General features: G+C 49.0%; 1 protein-coding gene across 3 annotated transcripts in view; it reads left to right on the forward strand.

The window, feature by feature from the left end:
- The window catches only part of CACNA2D2 (calcium voltage-gated channel auxiliary subunit alpha2delta 2), a 598,918-nt gene that overhangs the window by 415,606 nt on the left and 166,211 nt on the right, over window positions 1–17,101 (forward strand). For all 3 annotated transcript variants that reach the window (XM_084635197.1, XM_084635195.1, XM_084635196.1), the window contains exon 5: window positions 1,784–1,828. In XM_084635197.1, coding sequence (XP_084491323.1) covers window positions 1,784–1,828 — 45 coding nt within the window. The remainder of the gene's footprint in view (window positions 1–1,783; window positions 1,829–17,101) is intronic.

Raw genomic sequence — 17,101 nt, forward strand, 5'->3', positions numbered from 1 at the left:
GCACTGTCACTGCTGCTGTATTCCTGCATCCAGAATAGTCTCCCTCTGCCCTGTGATTACCCCTTTGGATGGAAAATAGAATTCTATTTTGACAGTATTACTGCTCTCTGAATTGCCTTTCTCTTCGTGAATTTTATCAGCTGCCGCCTGTCCTAGCACACGGGGCGAGGAATCAGAGCAGACCTTTCTGCATAAATGGTTTCTAAATACCCCAAATGAATTACGTGGGTTTCTCCAAGGGAATGGTGAAGCTGATTTTTATTCTTCAGGCTGTTGGTTTGCTGCTGCTGCTGCTGCTGCTGCTGGGGGTGAAGGGGAGGGCGGGGCTTGTGGCATTTCCAGCCTTCCACCAACACCACAACAGCCACCTCTGATTGAGAGAAGCATTGTGATCGTTTAGTCCCGAGGTTCTCAAACTGTGGTCCGTGAGCTCCATTCAGGTGGTCCGCGGATAGTTCCCTCTAAGGTGCACACCTGGGCGGTCGCACACGAGAGAATGAAGGGCCACCCACCTAATTAGTGGAGCCGCGCAGGCGTGGCTCTACTAATTAGGTTCCTGGACCCTGGAGAAGATGCACATGTAAGGTGAGGTGGTGGCCTTGAGGAGAATTGGGGGTAGGTGGGAGGAGGCAGTGGACTGAGAAGGCGGCGTGGGGGGAATTTTTGGGACATGCAGGGCTGCTGCGGCCAGAGAAAGAGGCGACTTTCCCCAGCTCCAGGGCTGCGGCTGCCAGGGAGAGACGGCTCTCCTTCCCAGCCTCTGGTCTGTGGGTGCTGTGGTGGGGGAGAGACTCCCCTCCTTCCCAGCCCCAACTTGGGGGCTGCTGCTGTGGGTGAGAGAGGGAGAGACCCCCACTCCTTCCCAGCCCCAGCTTGGGGACTGCTGCAGCAGGGGAGAGAGGGCACATCCATCGCATTAGAAAGGTAAGACTACTGATATTAAAATATGAGTTGTGTGCTTTTATTTGTAGAACAAGCAATGTTAATTATTATTAAGGTTTTTTTAATATAGTGCTTTTATCCAAAGTGCTTTACAATAGTTAGCTAACGGTAGAAACAACATTTGGAAAGATGATTAAGTGATCCGCCGAGACCGTCAGCAATTTTCAAGTGGTCCACACACAAAAAAGTTTGAGAACCACTGATCTAGTCTGATCTCCTACAAGACACACTCTGTAGATTCCTCCCAATGATTCCTGCAGGTGGCCCACTGACTAGTGTTTGAAGTAAAGCAACGTTCTTTGGGGCTGTGACATCACAGCCCCTTCTTGAACAAGGCATTGTGATGTCACCAAGCCTCCCCTGTGATGATGCATCATGATGTCACCAAGCAGGAGAGGTGATGAGCAGTGACATCACAGTCCCACTGTGATGATGTACTGAGATGCCACTGAGGTTGTGATGGTCAGGGAGGAGGAGAGGTTGTGGGCCATGATGTCATATCCCCCACTCCGACATCATCGAGGCAGAGATGGTGAAGCAAGTGCTACAATTAACACCGACTCTTAGAAACAGAAAGAAATAAAGTGCAAGGGGAGGGAGGAAGGGGAAGGGGAAGGGGAAGCTGGAGCCATCCAGTAGTCACTGCGACGGCTCAGGCATGGGGTTCGTTTTAAAGCTCCTGTCTTTCTCTTGGGAACCTCCTTCTGAGCCTTGTTTCCAATAGCCTGGCAAGTGGGGAGGCAGGGGGAATGCACAGCCTCTGCGAGCATTTGGGGTGGTGTGGGCCTGCCAGCCAGGGCTGGGCATACCACTAACCGGAGCTTTTACCTTTTCTTTGCAGGAGGAGGATATTGAATACTACGACTCCAAGGCAGACACGGAATATGTGAGTACAATCCCTGCATTCTCCAATAGTCACAGGTAGGGGGTGGGCCTGGGCTGATGCTCTCCTCTGCCTGACCCACTCTGATACAATGCATGGAACCTGCGCTTGTGGCAGCTGTTGGCAGGAGCATGGTCTTTTGCATGGCAAACCTATCCCAGACAGGGGAACAGAACCTAGTTCATTCGGGTTCATATCAATACAGGGTGTTTGGCTGCTAGGTCTGGGAACTCGCGGCAAGTTCCTAGTTTTAACAGCTGGACTCATTGCATGGCAGAGGCAGGAGCGCTGGCAGAGGGGGAGCTCCCAGCTACTCCAGTCCCCACCTCTCCCAGCGGGGGGCGCTGTAGGGAATGGGACAGGTGTCAATGTGGATAGGGGTCGATGTTATGACTTTGCTGAGGTGCTTTTTAGATTTTAATGCTGAAATCTTACAAGCTGGATTTGCTGTGTGTGATAGCCAATGTTAGAATGAAATCTAACAGGAGAATCTCTTTTTATCAAGTCCAGGGGGCGTTAGCTTACCAACTTAATACTAAGTTCTTCTTAGGTCAACTTTTAGCTTGAACAGTATTTCTCAAATCAGGACACTGGGTTATTCTTAACCAAACAGCAATTTATTAATTCACCGAGAACCACATCAGTATACAACCAACAGTTCACCAATCAAGTGTAGACACAACCAATGTTCCAGTTATGTTCTGCACACTCCAATACAGCCTTGCAAGCAGTTGTCACAGAATGCAAATTACTAAGATTTTTTTATCACATTTGCTTAGGATCATCAGTTTTTTAGTACCTAGCACAAGTATCACCCTTCTAACATTTCTCCAAGGAGTAGGAATGTACATGTCTGTAAGGCACTTTTAAGAGTGTAGTTCCTGTTATATGAATGGATTGGGGATGATGGACAAGTTTAGAATATCAAAAGCAATTACCTGAAGTTATGGTCCAAATCTCTTTTAGGCCAATTTGCTTGGGTTTATAAAGGAGTGCACACATAGAGCATGAGTTAAAATCTAAACTATGGTTACTTGATGTCTCACTGGAGAGCCTAGACTGAACAAGGTACCCTTCAGTTATTTATGTATAAATAAAAGAGGAATACAATCTTTGACATGAAATCTCACCACTTCTTCTTATCTAGTTAACCCTGGGATGTAGGGAGAGTCCGTTCCACATGGTTGGTCCAGGAGTCTGTTGCAGTGCGGGGATTCAGTCAACTCTGGGGTCCCCCATGGTGACCTCAGATTTATATACCCGAATTCCTGGGCTCATTGGAGGGGACCATCCTTGGATTTCCATTGGCCAGTTGCCATATGATCGCTCATATTTCACCCCTTTCAGTTTCTCTGCCGCTTCTGTTGGTATCAAATAGATGGCGCAGGTGTATGATAAATTTCTTCAATCCTTTTCTTATCGGAGACTTTTTAGTTCGATTCAGTTCAAGGATTTAAGTTCAGTATTAGCCCATGTTATTAATTGAAATTTCCCCCTTTTTAAGAAATTTATTTTAATAATTCCAAGCTATACTGTGGTTAGGTGATTGTATTTTTTCATCTTCCTTTTTGTGCCTATCACTGCTAGAATGCAGCAATCACTTATCAAGGAAACAAACAAAATCCATTCTAAGCCTTTTCGTTTGGTGGATACAGTCTTCGATTTTATATGAGCATTTCACATTATTTAGGGCAGGGATCGGCAACCTTTGGCATGCGGCCCATCAGGGAAATCCGCTGACGGGCCAGGACGGTTTGTTTACCTGCACCGTCTGCAGGTTCGGCCGATCGCAGCTCCCACTGGCTGTTCCAGGCCAATGGGGGCTGCAGGAAACAGTGCGGGCCAAGGGACATGCTGGCCGCCGCTTCCCGCAGCCCCCATTGTCCTGGAACGGTGAACCGCAGACAGTGGGAGCTGCGATTGGCTGAACCTGAGGATGCTGCACGTAAACAAACCATCCCGGCCCGCCAGCAGATTTCCCTGACGGGCCGCGTGCCGAAGGTTGCCTATCCCTGATTTAGGGCTTGCAATAGAACAAGAGATATTACCCATACATAAAGAGCGAGTTTACCTGATTCACAGAGCAGATAAACATGCAGCTTCTAATTCAGAGTGAAAAACATATTGACAGGACAAAACAGATTATCTGTGGTATATTTGATTTATTAGGAAAACAAACGTATAGTTGATAATTTGGGGTGAAAACATGTGGTTTGAGTGTCTTGGTGTAACAGGCAGTTTGCCCTATTTGACCTTCAGTCTCACTGCCAGGTAAGTATAGTTTGTTTAATTTGCAGCTTCCCCACCCATCTTTGGATCAACTCTCAGGGCACGTCTGCGCTGGCAATGTTACAAGCACTGGCAGTTAGAGTGCTGCTCAGAGCACACTGAAGGGAAACCACTGTTGTGCGTTCACACTCAGCTGCCTGTGCAATAGTGTGTTCACACTTGCGGCACTTGAAGCAGTATTCGGAGCAGTGCTCTCTGGGCAGCTATCCCATAGAGCACCTCTTTCTCTTCTGCTGCTAAGAGATGTGGGAAGGCGTAGGGGGTCGCGGGGCATTCTGGGTCCTGTCCCTATGCCCTGTGATGTATTGCTTCGCGTCCCAGAAATCCCTGTGCTTCCATCCGCATTTGGTGACATATTCCAACAGTTTGTGTACTGAACGCCCTGCATCTTTGGGCTGCAGGAATGGATCCCGAACTGTTGACCAATATGCTGCTCGCTCTGACTAACACATCACAAGTGGCAGTGGAGTTATTCCTTAAACTACAGTGGCAAGAGGGGTGCAACATTGATCTCGCCAGGTGTAGTAGCTACAACAGAAGATTGCTTGTGGCATTCACGTAGGTGCTGACCACAGTGGAATGCCATTTTTGGGCTCGGGAAACAAGTACTGAGTAGTGGCATCACATCGTCGTGCACATCTGGGATGACGAGCAGTGGCTGCAGAACTTTTGGATGAGGAAAGCCACATTCATGGGACTGTGTGATGAGCTCGCCCCAGCCCTGCAGTGCAAGGACACAAGAATGAGAGCTGCCCTGTCTTTGGAGAAGCACGTGGCGTTTGCACTGTTGAAGCTGGCTACTCCAGACTGCTACCAATCGGTTGCTAACCAGTTAGGAGTGGGAAAGTCGACAGTTGGATTCGTGTTGATGGAAGTGTGCGGGGCCATTAATATCATCCTGCTCCAAAAGACCGTGACTCTGGGCAATGTGTGTGACATTGTGGATAGCTTTGCAGAAATGGGCTTCCCAACTGCGGACGGGTGATAGATGGCACGCATATTCCCTCTGGCACCAGACCACCTAGCCACTGAGTACATTAATCGTAAAGGGTATTTCTCAATGGTTCTCTAGGCACTTGTGGATCACCATGGGCGTTTCATGGACATTAATGCAGGCTGGTCCGGAAAAGTGCATGACGCATGCATCTTTCGGAACACTGGCCTGTTCAGGAAGCTGCAAGCAGGAACTTTCTTCCCAGATCAGAACATCACCGTAGAGGAAGTGGAAATGCCAATTGTGATTCTGGGAGACCCCACCTACCCCTTAATGCCGTGGCTTTTGAAGCCATACATGGGGCAACTTGACAGCAACAAGGAGCAGTTCAACAACAGGGTGAGCAAGTGCAGAATGACGGTTGAGCGTGTTTTTGGCCTTTTAAAAGCCCGCTGGCGCTGCCTCTATGAGAAGCTGGACCTGTCCGATGACAATATTCCTATGCTTATAGCCGCGTGCTGTACGCTTCATAATATTTAGGAAGGGAAGGGTGAAAGCTTCACTCAGGGCTGGACTGCAGAGTCTCAGTGCCTGGAGGCTGAGTTTGAACAGAGACCAGGGCTATTAGAGGGGCCCAGCACGGGGCCATAAGGATTAGGGATACCTCTAGGCAGCAATTTGAAGCGGAAAGCCACTAATATTTGTTGCTGTGCTTGGGAGTGCAGTGCTTGTAGTGCTAGGAGGTAATTGGTGCAGGCGATGCAATATGTGGGTTTAACATAATTGTATGTTGTTTTGCAGGGCTCTTTTTGCTTTCTATTAATAGAATAAAGATTGCTTTCAAACCAACACAGTTCTTTTACAACAAAATAACAACCGGAGGAGAGAGTCAAACCAAAAAAAACATCAGAAGAGAGGGGGATGGAGGAAGGTAAGGTGCCAGGAGGAGGTGGGGTCCCGGGATCACTAAAGATTTGTGTATGTCCAGGGATCCTATCCAACCTTCTCCTCTGGAGTACAGTGCAGCGGGTACTGTACTTCAGCAGGGCCAAACTGCAGAGGGATGGGTGTTGAGTGCAGTGGGTAGTGGGAGTCCACAGTGCTAGACTGTGATGGGGGAGGAATAGAATGCCACGGGTATAGACTGGAGCCAGGAGGTTGATAAAAGTGTGTTGGCAGTGTCTGAGGGGAGCATGGGAAAGAGTTTTGCAACAGTGGCTGTAGGGGAGAGTGGGTGCGGAGCTGCTTGGTTTGAAGAGCTAGTATCGCCTGGAGCATGTCTGCTTGGCGCTCCATAACTTTAAGAGCCGCTCCATGGCTTCATTCTGGCGTGCCGCGTTCTCCTTTCAGTCCCTCGTCTCGCTGTCCCGCCACTCCTTCAATTCCTGTTTCTCAGCGGCAGAGTGCATCATAACATCATGCACAAAGTCCTCCTTAGTTCTTCTTGGCCACTTTCTAATTCTGTGTAGCCGGTCAGCCGTCGATAACAAAGAGGGAGGCTAGGCTCCCAAGGTCATCTCTGTGAAGTTTAAATGCAACATTTTACAGAAGCAGTATTGTTTGCAACACAGAGAACCCTGATTCAGTGATTTAAAACACAGCCAGTAATCACACACCTGCCACTAACTGGCTGACCCCAGGCAAGCACACTTGAGCCACAAGACCCCCCAAAATAGTGAGTAGCCGCAGGGGCAGGGTTAATCACTCTTCCCGGACCCTGCTGTACACTGGGCACATGGCTCTTGGGGATAGCCAGCACTGTAGGGTGGGCCTGATAATCATTCCTGTTCCCACACTTTCCACAGGATGTGATCATAGAATCATAGAATATCAGGGTTGGAAGGGACCGCAGGAGATCATCTAGTCCAACCCCCTGGTCAAAGCAGGACCAATCCCCAAATAAATCATCCCAGCCAGGGCTTTGTCAAGCCTGACCTTAAAAACTTCTAAGGAAGGAGATTCTACCACCTCCCTAGGTAACGCATTCCAGTATTTCACCACCCTCCTAGTGAAAAAGTTTTTCCTAATATCCAACCTAAACCTCCCCCACTGCAACTTGAGACCATTACTCCTTGTCCTGTCCTCTTCTACCACTGAGAATAGTCTAGAACCATCCTCTTTGGAACCACCTCTCAGGTAGTTGAAAGCAGCTATCAAATCCCCCCTCATTCTTCTCTTCTGCAGACTAAACAATCCCAGTTCCCTCAGCCTCTCCTCATAAGTCATGTGTTCCAGACCCCTAATCATTTTTGTTGCCCTTCGCTGGACTCTCTCCAATTTATCAACATCCTTCTTGTAGTGTGAGGCCCAAAACTGGACACAATACTCCAGATGAGGCCTCACCAATGTCGAATAGAGGGCAACGATCACATCCCTCGATCTGCTGGCTATGCCCCTACTTATACAACCCAAAATGCCATTGGCTTTCTTGGCAACAAGGGCACACTGTTGACTCATATCCAGCTTCTCGTCCACTGTCACCCCTAGGTCCTTTTCCGCAGAATTGCTGCCTAGCCATTCGGTCCCTAGTCTGTAACGGTGCATTACAGGACCCTGCACTTATCCTTGTTGAACCTCATCAGATTTCTTTTGGCCCAATCCTCCAGTTTGTCTAGGTCCCTCTGTATCCTATCCCTGCCCTCCAGCGTATCTACCACTCCTCCTAGTTTAGTATCATGATGGAAGATATCTCACTGCTGAGGGTGAGCTGGGAATCAAGGGAGGGTCTTCTCCAAGCCTGCGGCTTCCACCCTGGCCCCTATGCGGCTCGCCTGTGTGCAGCAATGGTGTCTCCCCCCAACCCTCTCCAAATGCTGATGAGGTCCAGCAGCTCGGCATTACTCCAAGCTGGGGATCACCTGGTGCATGGAGCAGGCATGGCCACCTGGAAAACTGCGCTGAGACCACTGCATGCATTACCAAGCAAACAGGAAGGGGACTTTCAAATTTCCAAAGGAATTTATGGGGTGGGGATGACGGTTGGTCACCTGAGGGTAGGGCCGTAGAGCTCAAACCGATGAGCAGAGAGGTGAGAAGAGGCATTGTGGGACATCTCCCGGAGGCCAACCGCAGCGCTGTAATTGCCACGGTGTCTACACTGGCACCGCAGCACAGTAGCCCCGGTGCACAAAGCTATACGGCTCTCGCTGGGGTGTTTTTCTTAAACGGCTACAACTGTGCAGTTTCTGCGCCTTAAGTGGCTTGGCAGTGTGTAAACCTCGGGAGTTACAGCACAGAAAGCTGCTTTACTGCGCAGAAACTTGCCAGTACAGACAGGGCCTCCGTGTGCAGTGGGCTGCTTTGCTAGGAAAGCAGGGTGTGAGCCTTCTTGGTAATTTGTTTGGAGTTCTTTTTAGTTAGGTTGGGAGCAGGGCTGGCTCCAGACACCAGCGTTCCAAGCAGGTGCTTGGGGCGGCAGTCAGAAAGGGGCGGCAGAGTTTCCACGGCGGCGACAATTCAGCGGCAGCTTCTGTGTTCCGCCAGCCGTGGCAGCAATTCGGTGGCGACAGGTTTTTTCACTGCTTGGGGCGGCAAAAACGGTAGAGCCGGCCCTGGTCAGGAAGGAGAAAGAGGTTTTATCCATATGCAGATTATGAGAGATTCTTGCGTAGGTGAGTAACAGTAGTCTCATTGAGCCGTTTTAGTCTCTGTTCTTGGGGAGTGTAACTCCTAATCTTGGCCGATTTGTGGGCCCTTAGACAAAATGTCTCATATGAAGTGAACCATTTTTTTATTGTCTTTACTTCCTAGGTTTCAGAGTAGCAGCCGTGTTAGTCCGCAAAAAGCAAAGGAGGACTTGTGGCATCTTAGAGACTAGCACATTTATTTGAGCATAAGCTTATGCTCAAATAAATTTGTTAGTCTCTAAGGTGCCACAAGTCCTCCTTTGCTTTTTACTTTCTAGGTGGATCCTATTGTAAGATAAACAGAGGTGGATAGCTTCTCTAATTGCCAGGAGGAATTAATACTTAGTAATTATTCAAGTCATATCTATGCTCTATACCCCTTACACAGGAGAACGGACTGTGGGTGAGCTCCCAGCTACTCCAGCCCCTGCCTCTCCCAGCAGGGGGCACTGTGGGGAGTGGGGCAGGAGCACTGGCTGTGGGGGGGAAGCTCCCAGTTTCTCCAGTCCCAGCTTCTCCCATCAGGGGGTGCTATGGGGAGTGGGGCAGGAGCGCTGGCTGTTGGAGCGTGATTACAAGATGCCTTGGGATCATTAGAATCAGCATAACCCCAGACGTATGACTGTAGCAAGTGCTGTCTCTCTGGCCGAGACAGCTGGGCTCCCTAGCAGTAACCGGTTACGGTCCCTAAGAGCCAGTGCTACGCTGTGCTGTTACACCAGGCAATTTCTGAGAGGGGCCACTTAGTGCCCAGTGCAGCCCCATGTCCGCTGTCACCCAGGAAGCAGAACCAGCGTGCAGCGGATGGCTCTGCATTGCAGAGAGAGTGTACACTGGACACTGCAGAGCCCCGCTTGGGGAGGCAGGCACTTCCTCTACAGCATGATGGGGAGGGCATGGCCTTCCTACGCTTCCACCTGCAGATGAAAACTGCTAGTCTACTCCAGCCATTAGGGCGCCTCCATCCCACAGCCTGGAGCAGATTCCTCCCCCTCGCCCTACAACCCCCAGGTTTTATCCCCCAAGCCTAGCCCAGCTGCTTCGGCTGGACACTAGGGGCTGGCTCCTGGCTGTAGGCCCACGCAGAGAGACTCAGTGGCTGCCCTCTGACTCTGTGTTCTGACAGTGATGGGCCGTCAGCTGGAGCCAGTCTCAGGGGGATCCAGGTGCATGTTCGCTAAGGCAAGCCACTCCGCTGCCTGGGAAAGTTTCTAAAATTAAAGCTGGCATCTGAAATTCAGATGAAGAGCAAACCTTTAATTAGAGACTGAATCTAATTCTCGACCCCCCTCCCGGCAAAGCCGTCCTGTAATGCTGGCAATCAATGCTTTAAATATAAACCAGACAGCTTGAATTTCCCAGGGCTCCCAAGGGGGTCGACATGTGCCGGTTACACTTCATGATGATAGCGCTCAGCTAGTGCTTTGTCTGATCAAAGCACTTCACAGGCATTTGCTGCTGCCCTGGCTCACGCCAGAGGTGGCTGCATTTTAATGGCAGGTGATAGGTTGCCTGGGTATGAAGGTGGTAAAGTACTTGGGGTGAAGTACAGGATGTAAAGGTGCCCTATAAGTACAAACCGCTGCTGTTGATTGTTCTCTGAGCCCTGGGCTGGCAGGGCGTAGCTGTTTCTTCATCTGACTGAGCTCCCCTCCCGTTTCTAAGACGCACCTCAGGCACAGCAAGGGAAGGAGTTTTTCCTGCTGCTGCTCCTTCCCTCCCCAGAGCTATTAAGCAGCTGGAGGGGGAAAACAATGAAATGTAATCAAGTCAGAACCTCATGAACAAAGAGCCCCCTGTTCCCAGGTAACCACACTCTGCATCCCTAGGCCTCTGCCAGCCGCTTACACTCCCTAGCCGGAGTGGAAGGCGATGGCAGCGGGCAGCAATTGTAAATGACACACGAGCAGCCCTGGTTTGGGAGCCCAGGCCTGGCCCCTATGTCCCACGTATTCCTTTACACAGCGACAAGCAGCGAAGGACTGGGAGAGCATCCAGGCCTTTGACCCAGAGACCGATTCACAGGCTCAGTTTCCCCCATCCTGCAGCTAGGTGCTGAACTGGGAAGGACTATGGGGTGGACATGGGCATTTAGCACAGACCAGCCTTACTCCGGCACCAAGAAGGAGAAACAGAGTTGAATCCAGGAGGTCACCAGCCCTAAAATCAGTTCACCTTGGAAGGGCCATGTATCTTTGCAAGAGCAGCGCTGCTGGAGCCAGGCTGCCAGCATGTGGCGTGTGTCATAAATCCAGGGTGGGGGGCTGCAGGATTTCCCCCCTGCGTGTGACCTGCATGGGCCACGCTGTCTGAGCAGAGCAGTGGCTGCTGCTGCTTGCCATGTGCGCCCTGGGGCTGTATTAGCCCTGCTCGTCCCGCCCTCTTCCCTAACACGGGGTGCTGCAGTGCTGGGGCCATGGAATGCAGCAGGACACACCCTTTTGCACAGCTCTTTCCCACTCCCCTTGCCCCCACCCCCGTACACTAGTACCACTGACCCTGTGGCCCTCCGTCGCCATGGCGAATGGGGCAAGACGTGCACCTGGGCACAGATAAACAGCACAAAAGCAGAACTGCAATTGCACAGTCAGGCCAAGCCGTGTCACAATGGGGCGGGGGTCGCTGCTCGGCTGGGGCCCCGCTGTAGTGCCTCTGCAGACAGCGGGGCTGGGTCATTTCACACTAGCTGGGCATCTGGCTCCAGCTCTGCATTACAACATACCAAGCTAAAAGTATAGGACTTTCCTAAGGCCACTTCCTGTCCAAGTAATTGCTGTGGCGCCCGCGGGGTTGGGGTGTGAGGGCAGTGGGAGGGGAAGGTGTTCCCAGGTTGGGGACTGGGAGGGGAAGCGCCCCGTGGCAATCTCTCTGTTAAGATGACACCCATGCTGTGAAGAAATGTGGGAACCTCTGGGATGTACTAGGCTGTATGACAAATAGCAGTCCGGCCATGTTGGCTGCACAGCACCTTAGTGGGTGTTGCCTATTCACTCAGTGTGGTCCTAAGATCTGCACAGCAAGGCCAAATCCTGCAGTTCTTCCTTGGCTATTCCTTCAGGCCGACTTGGCAGATTCCATCCTTGTTGGGCACCAACATTCTCTGGCATCCATGAAAATATTTGCAACTCCTGCAAGCTGAATTAATTCACACTGCAGTGTGTGATTCGTTCTCCTGTATATTGCTTGTTCAAATCATCCACGCAAAGAGCAGAAACAAATCCACGTGGCCAATGGCACATCGGGAATCGTGACCAGCAAATAGTTGGAACAAATAGCTTGCAAAGCACCCATCATCTGAAAAGGATTAGTCCAAACTACTCGCTGAACACTTACAAATACATGCACGGAAAGCAGGGATGGATTATGAGCTGATAAGAAGCCTTAGCTCAGTCTGACGAATAGGATTCAACCACCTCTAGAATTTATACATAGTAGTTGAGTGCCAAACAATGCATCAGATATTCAGATCTAGTTTTCCTGTCACAGAGGCTCTGAAACAACAAGAAAGAACAGTGCTTGAGGGAAAATTCAAAACAGATCAGATCGATTTCTTCAAAGTGCAATCGCTGACAAACGCTCCCCAACACCGTCGTCCCCCGCTGACCCAGCAACAGGTCACACGGTCTGCTCCTGCTGTCCAAGGACCATAAAGTTTAACGAGAGCTACAGAAATGATAAACAGCCATGACAGATGCAAACAGGTGTGACTTCCTTGGAGGGGAAGTCTGAGACTTTATCAGCCCATGGGGCTAATCTGAGCAAGTAAAGCAGGGAGTAGGAAGATGCTTTGACAAAACAGAAGATGGGGCATGGGTTGATTTTATTTACAGATCTCTTAAGTAATATAAGACCACTAATTAAACACAGAGTGCGAGGACGCTGCATAAACATGGTGCATCTATGCATCAGCCCTGTGCTTATCAACCTACATACTTCTTGAGGGGGAGAATTGGAAGCTCTGTGATCCCTTGAAGCATTTAAAATTAAATTGGACAAAGAACTAAAAATGATAGGTGGCACAAGTAGCGATGCCCAAAGTTAAGGTTGCCTGATAGTTCCCAGCGTAAGACCCAAGTGGCAGACTCTGCAGTGGAGTTATTGGTGCCAGCTCCACTGAAGACCCACAAGGGAGTCAAAATGGTTCCATGTGGTGGAATTTCTGGGGGATTGTCAGTTGCTTTTTTAAAAAGCCTATGAAATTTTGTTTAAAAACAAACAAACAAAAAACCCTAAGTTAAAGGAATGTTGTTAAGGTTGCAAAGTCAAGCACTCCGAAGTTAGGAAATGCCAGAATTAAGGATGCCTCTGCAACCTTAACTCAGCTCCCATGTGATACAGTCTTTAACTACATGATCACATCCTATGTTTTGCACTGGGCCCTGCCTCATTCAGTGCACAGGGAAGATGGTGCTCACTGAGTGGACAGCTGTTCAATATTTTGTTGTTTCCTTATTCTCCAATGTGTGGCGCTGGGCCTAATTTCCAACATGCTATTCAAATCCTGCTCTGGAGACAGAATTACTGATTTTTCAGAGTCCTTAGCATTACGTAGCACTGTATTTGTGCAGAGCCCAGCTCCCATTGGCTTCGGTCACAGCTGTGAGTGCTCAGCACTTCTGCAAGTCAGATCTCAGGGGCTCAAGTCGGGCACTCTGAAAATGAGGAACTCACAATTAGTGATCGCTTGCAAAAAATTTGTCTAGCATCACACAGGAACTCTGTGGCAGAAGCAGGGATACAATCCAATTCTCCGGGACAGCATTCAGCTGCTTTAACCAGAAGACCATCCTTTCTCTTCCTGCAGTCTCTCTCTCTTCCTGGAAATGAAGTGCTTAGCTACCCACTTGCCTCTAAGGGTATGTCTACACTGCAGCTAGGCACCTGTGGCTGGCCCATGCCAGCTGTCCTGGGCTTTCAGGGCTTGGGCTTGCAGGGCTGTTTGTGGTATAAATGTTGGGGTATGGGCTGGAGCTCTGGCTCTAAGACCTTGCATAGCCTCTTAGCCCAGTCCCAGCGAGCCCAAGTTAGCTGGCATGGGCCAGCCACAGGCTTTTAATTGCAGTGTAGATGTTCTCTTAGACCTCCCTCCTATTACCAGGCAGGAGTCACTTCGTAGTTATGCAGCAGCAATCTTAGTGCAAGGTAGGCTGCTCCTATGCAAAACGCCAGCAACTTCTGGCTGTTAGCTTTAGGATTAGACCTATATATGTGTAATGAGAACAACCACGGTGACATTAGATGGGATTAGAACATATGAGGGATATAAACCCTTGTGCTTCAGGGCATAAACCAGCCTCTAGCTGATGAGGGCTAGGAAAATCTTCCTATGTTTCTGGAATGGGCTTGACGCAGTATTGGCTTTTGAAAAGGTCACAGTCTTGACTATAAAAATATTTTCAGTGATGGGCAGTGCTCATGAAGACGCGGGTCTCCTGATACTGGCTGGAACCAGGGGTGGCCAAAGCAAGCACTGTCCAAATTTCCCTCCATGAGATTTCCCTGCAATGAGCTGTAGCCCCCTCTGGCAGCCAAGAGTATGTCTACACTACATTCAGGAGGTGTGATTGCAGCCCTTGTCAACATACCTGAGCGAGGTCACAACTAGCTCACGTAACAATAGCAGTGAAGCCACAGCAGAACGGGCAGTGACAACTCCCGAGGATAAACTGGTAACTGCTTTACAAACCATGGTGGTTTAGGAATTTGGTCTTGGGTCTAAAATTGCATGTCATTAATGGCTTGATTCATCTGTCCCTTGGGTTGCGCAGATGGAAGGCTGGCCTCAGTAGTGGAAAGTCCAGCTGGAACATGAATCAAAGCAGTGCAGACTGCCTAGGCTGCACCAGCTAATGCACAGAGCTCAGCAATACTTTTTCAGCGAATAGTAAATTCCCCCCCAAAAATGCCTTTTTTTAAAAGCATCAAAAAGTTGGGTCAAGTTCAGCAAATAGTTTTGTCTGGAAAAGAACTAGGAGAAACAATAGGATATTTTGGACATTTTCTAAACTAACCATTTCAAATCGACATTTTGTTTAGAAAACCTCCATTCAGATCGCTGTTTGAAACTTTTCCTTCAACCCAAATGAATTTGTTTGTTTGTTTTTGTTTGGTTGAGAACAACCAAAAAAATCAGTTTAGCTTTTAAATGAACTTCTGGTTCTGGGGTTGGGGAGGGATTTTGCAGTTCAGCTCCGAAAAATCAATGATTGATGCAGCCTAGAAAGTGGGCAGGGCCACCTGCAAGGTGGGGTGTCCAGAATGCTTGGGAGATGCAGCAGGTTTTTCAAGCAGGCTCCACTGGCTGGGCACTTATGCAGTCTTGCATTCTATGGAATGCCTGGGAGACAGCTGCTTCCCTCTTCCAGGGTGAATTGTCACTACTAGGGTGTCTACTACTGCACACCAGAGGATGCATATTGTGCTATTGAAAATGAATCAGGCCCTCCACCTCCAGATGGTTGCAAAGCCATTGAGGTCTCCTGAGCCATCAGCAATCGCTGCCTTTTAAAACCTGCAGCTCTCAAAACAAAGCAGAAAAGAAAAGGAACTTAGTTTCCAGGGCTGGAACCAAATGAAGTTAGCAGTTTGTATCCATGTCAATGGCAGCGCTCAAATCATTTCCCATTTAGGCTTCTCTCTCTCTCTCTCCTTTTTTATTATAGCAAAATTGTATGGGCCCTATTGAAAACACTTGTAATTTTGCATGGATAGGACTCTACCCTATTAGAACTATTACTTCTTCCCAATGAAATCCCGGCTAATTTAATTCCAGCCAAAATAAAAGACAGAAGAGATGATGAAATAAAAAAAGATAGCAGGACGCTTGCAATTGCAGTAAATAGCAAACCTGCATATTTTTCTCTTTTTAGTTCCATTTTTTAGATTTAAATTGAGCACGAGAACTCCCTGAAATGAAGTTAGTTGTTATAGACAATGCCTATTCAGCGAAACTGTGACTTCATTCATGAGCCTCACGCCAGATTGAAATGTGGAGGGAAAATAAAGCTGTGTTTCCTATTCATTTTGCCAACAGTCCACTATCTTCCTGAACACGTTTTTAATTTATTTTTTTCCCCAAATGAATGGGGACTGTCCAAAGGTTCACTCAGGGACCCCAAGACACTCAGAATGTTTACAGAAGTCAAGAACTTTTTGCCTCTTCCCTGAAGCGAGGGATTCAATGTTTAGTCCTAGCGAAGTGTTCAAATCAACAAACATTCTCAGCTGGATACCACTGGCGGAATGGTAGAAAATTACAATAATTTTACAGGCATTATGATTGTGTTTGTGGCAGGGGGCAGTGTTTAAATCCTCCAGGGTGGATCCCCAGTTTCTGTTTATCAGCAAAGCTCCACTGAAATCAATAGAGCTGTGTCCTGTGTCCCGTGTCAGCCCTGGAGGATCTGGTCCTTTATCCATAACAACAATGGTGTTAATTTTTTGCCACTGATCAGTGGCAAGTCATTAATTTCCCAGAGTTATAAAATGGAAGGCAGGCTTTTTTCACAACTTCCCCTTCTTTTGTGGCTGGGATAGCCTACCCATTGTGCGCTCGGCAGTATGGACTGGGGACATCTTTGTATCATCCTTTCCAGCACTCGAGCCCTGTACCTCGCTCCACTTTCCAATTCTGCTGTTTCGTGAGACATTTGTAAGCGTGTGTATTTGACTTGAAAAGACGCTTCCCTATCTTTTGAGCCTGCCTCCTGCATTTGTACAAAGGACTAACTCACATTAGATATCACACAGACGCTGTCCCGCTCTGACCTTTTCGATACAAGATGTCGATTGAGAAAGCTGTAGCCGCAGACATAGCCGACAGTCTAGAAATGGCGCGTTATGCAACTAGGTTTCCTTTACTACGTGCCTAATTGTTTAAGGGAATGGAGAAAGTTGTGCCCTTAAAAGAGTGAGTACAGTAATGGCAGAGCCTCTGAACATGAACTCGGCCATCTACTTCACAGGCAAATTGTATAATCCTGCTGCATAACCCACCCCGCTCCCTCACATTGGGATGTACACTGCACAATCTCCACTGGCTTCAGTGGGAGCAGGGCTGGGCCCAGGCTGCAGTGGGATTGGGACTCCAATGCACACCTGGTTAAAGGGGACATCTGTCTGGGGCAGGGCAGCATCCTCCTAACAGAGGGATGAAAATATCTTGGGCTCCGAGGACTCCGGGCCTCAGAGCTTCTGCTCAGCAGTCCTAGGAGAGCTCTGCTCCCTCATTTAACTGCCTCATGCCCTTCCCAGTCCCCAAAGGCAGCTGCAAGGGTTAGCCCTGCCCGCCCAGGATCCTGGGGACATACTTCACTGCTCTTGTTACTCGAGCTAGCTTTGACCTACATCTGGGTACATCTACACATGCCGCAATCACATCTCCCAATTACAGTACAGACATTCCTTAGGATGAGTCCAGGCTGCTGT

This window comes from Lepidochelys olivacea, assembly GCF_965140295.1.
Source record: "Lepidochelys olivacea isolate rLepOli2 genome assembly, chromosome: 7".
NCBI lineage: Eukaryota > Metazoa > Chordata > Testudines > Cheloniidae > Lepidochelys > Lepidochelys olivacea.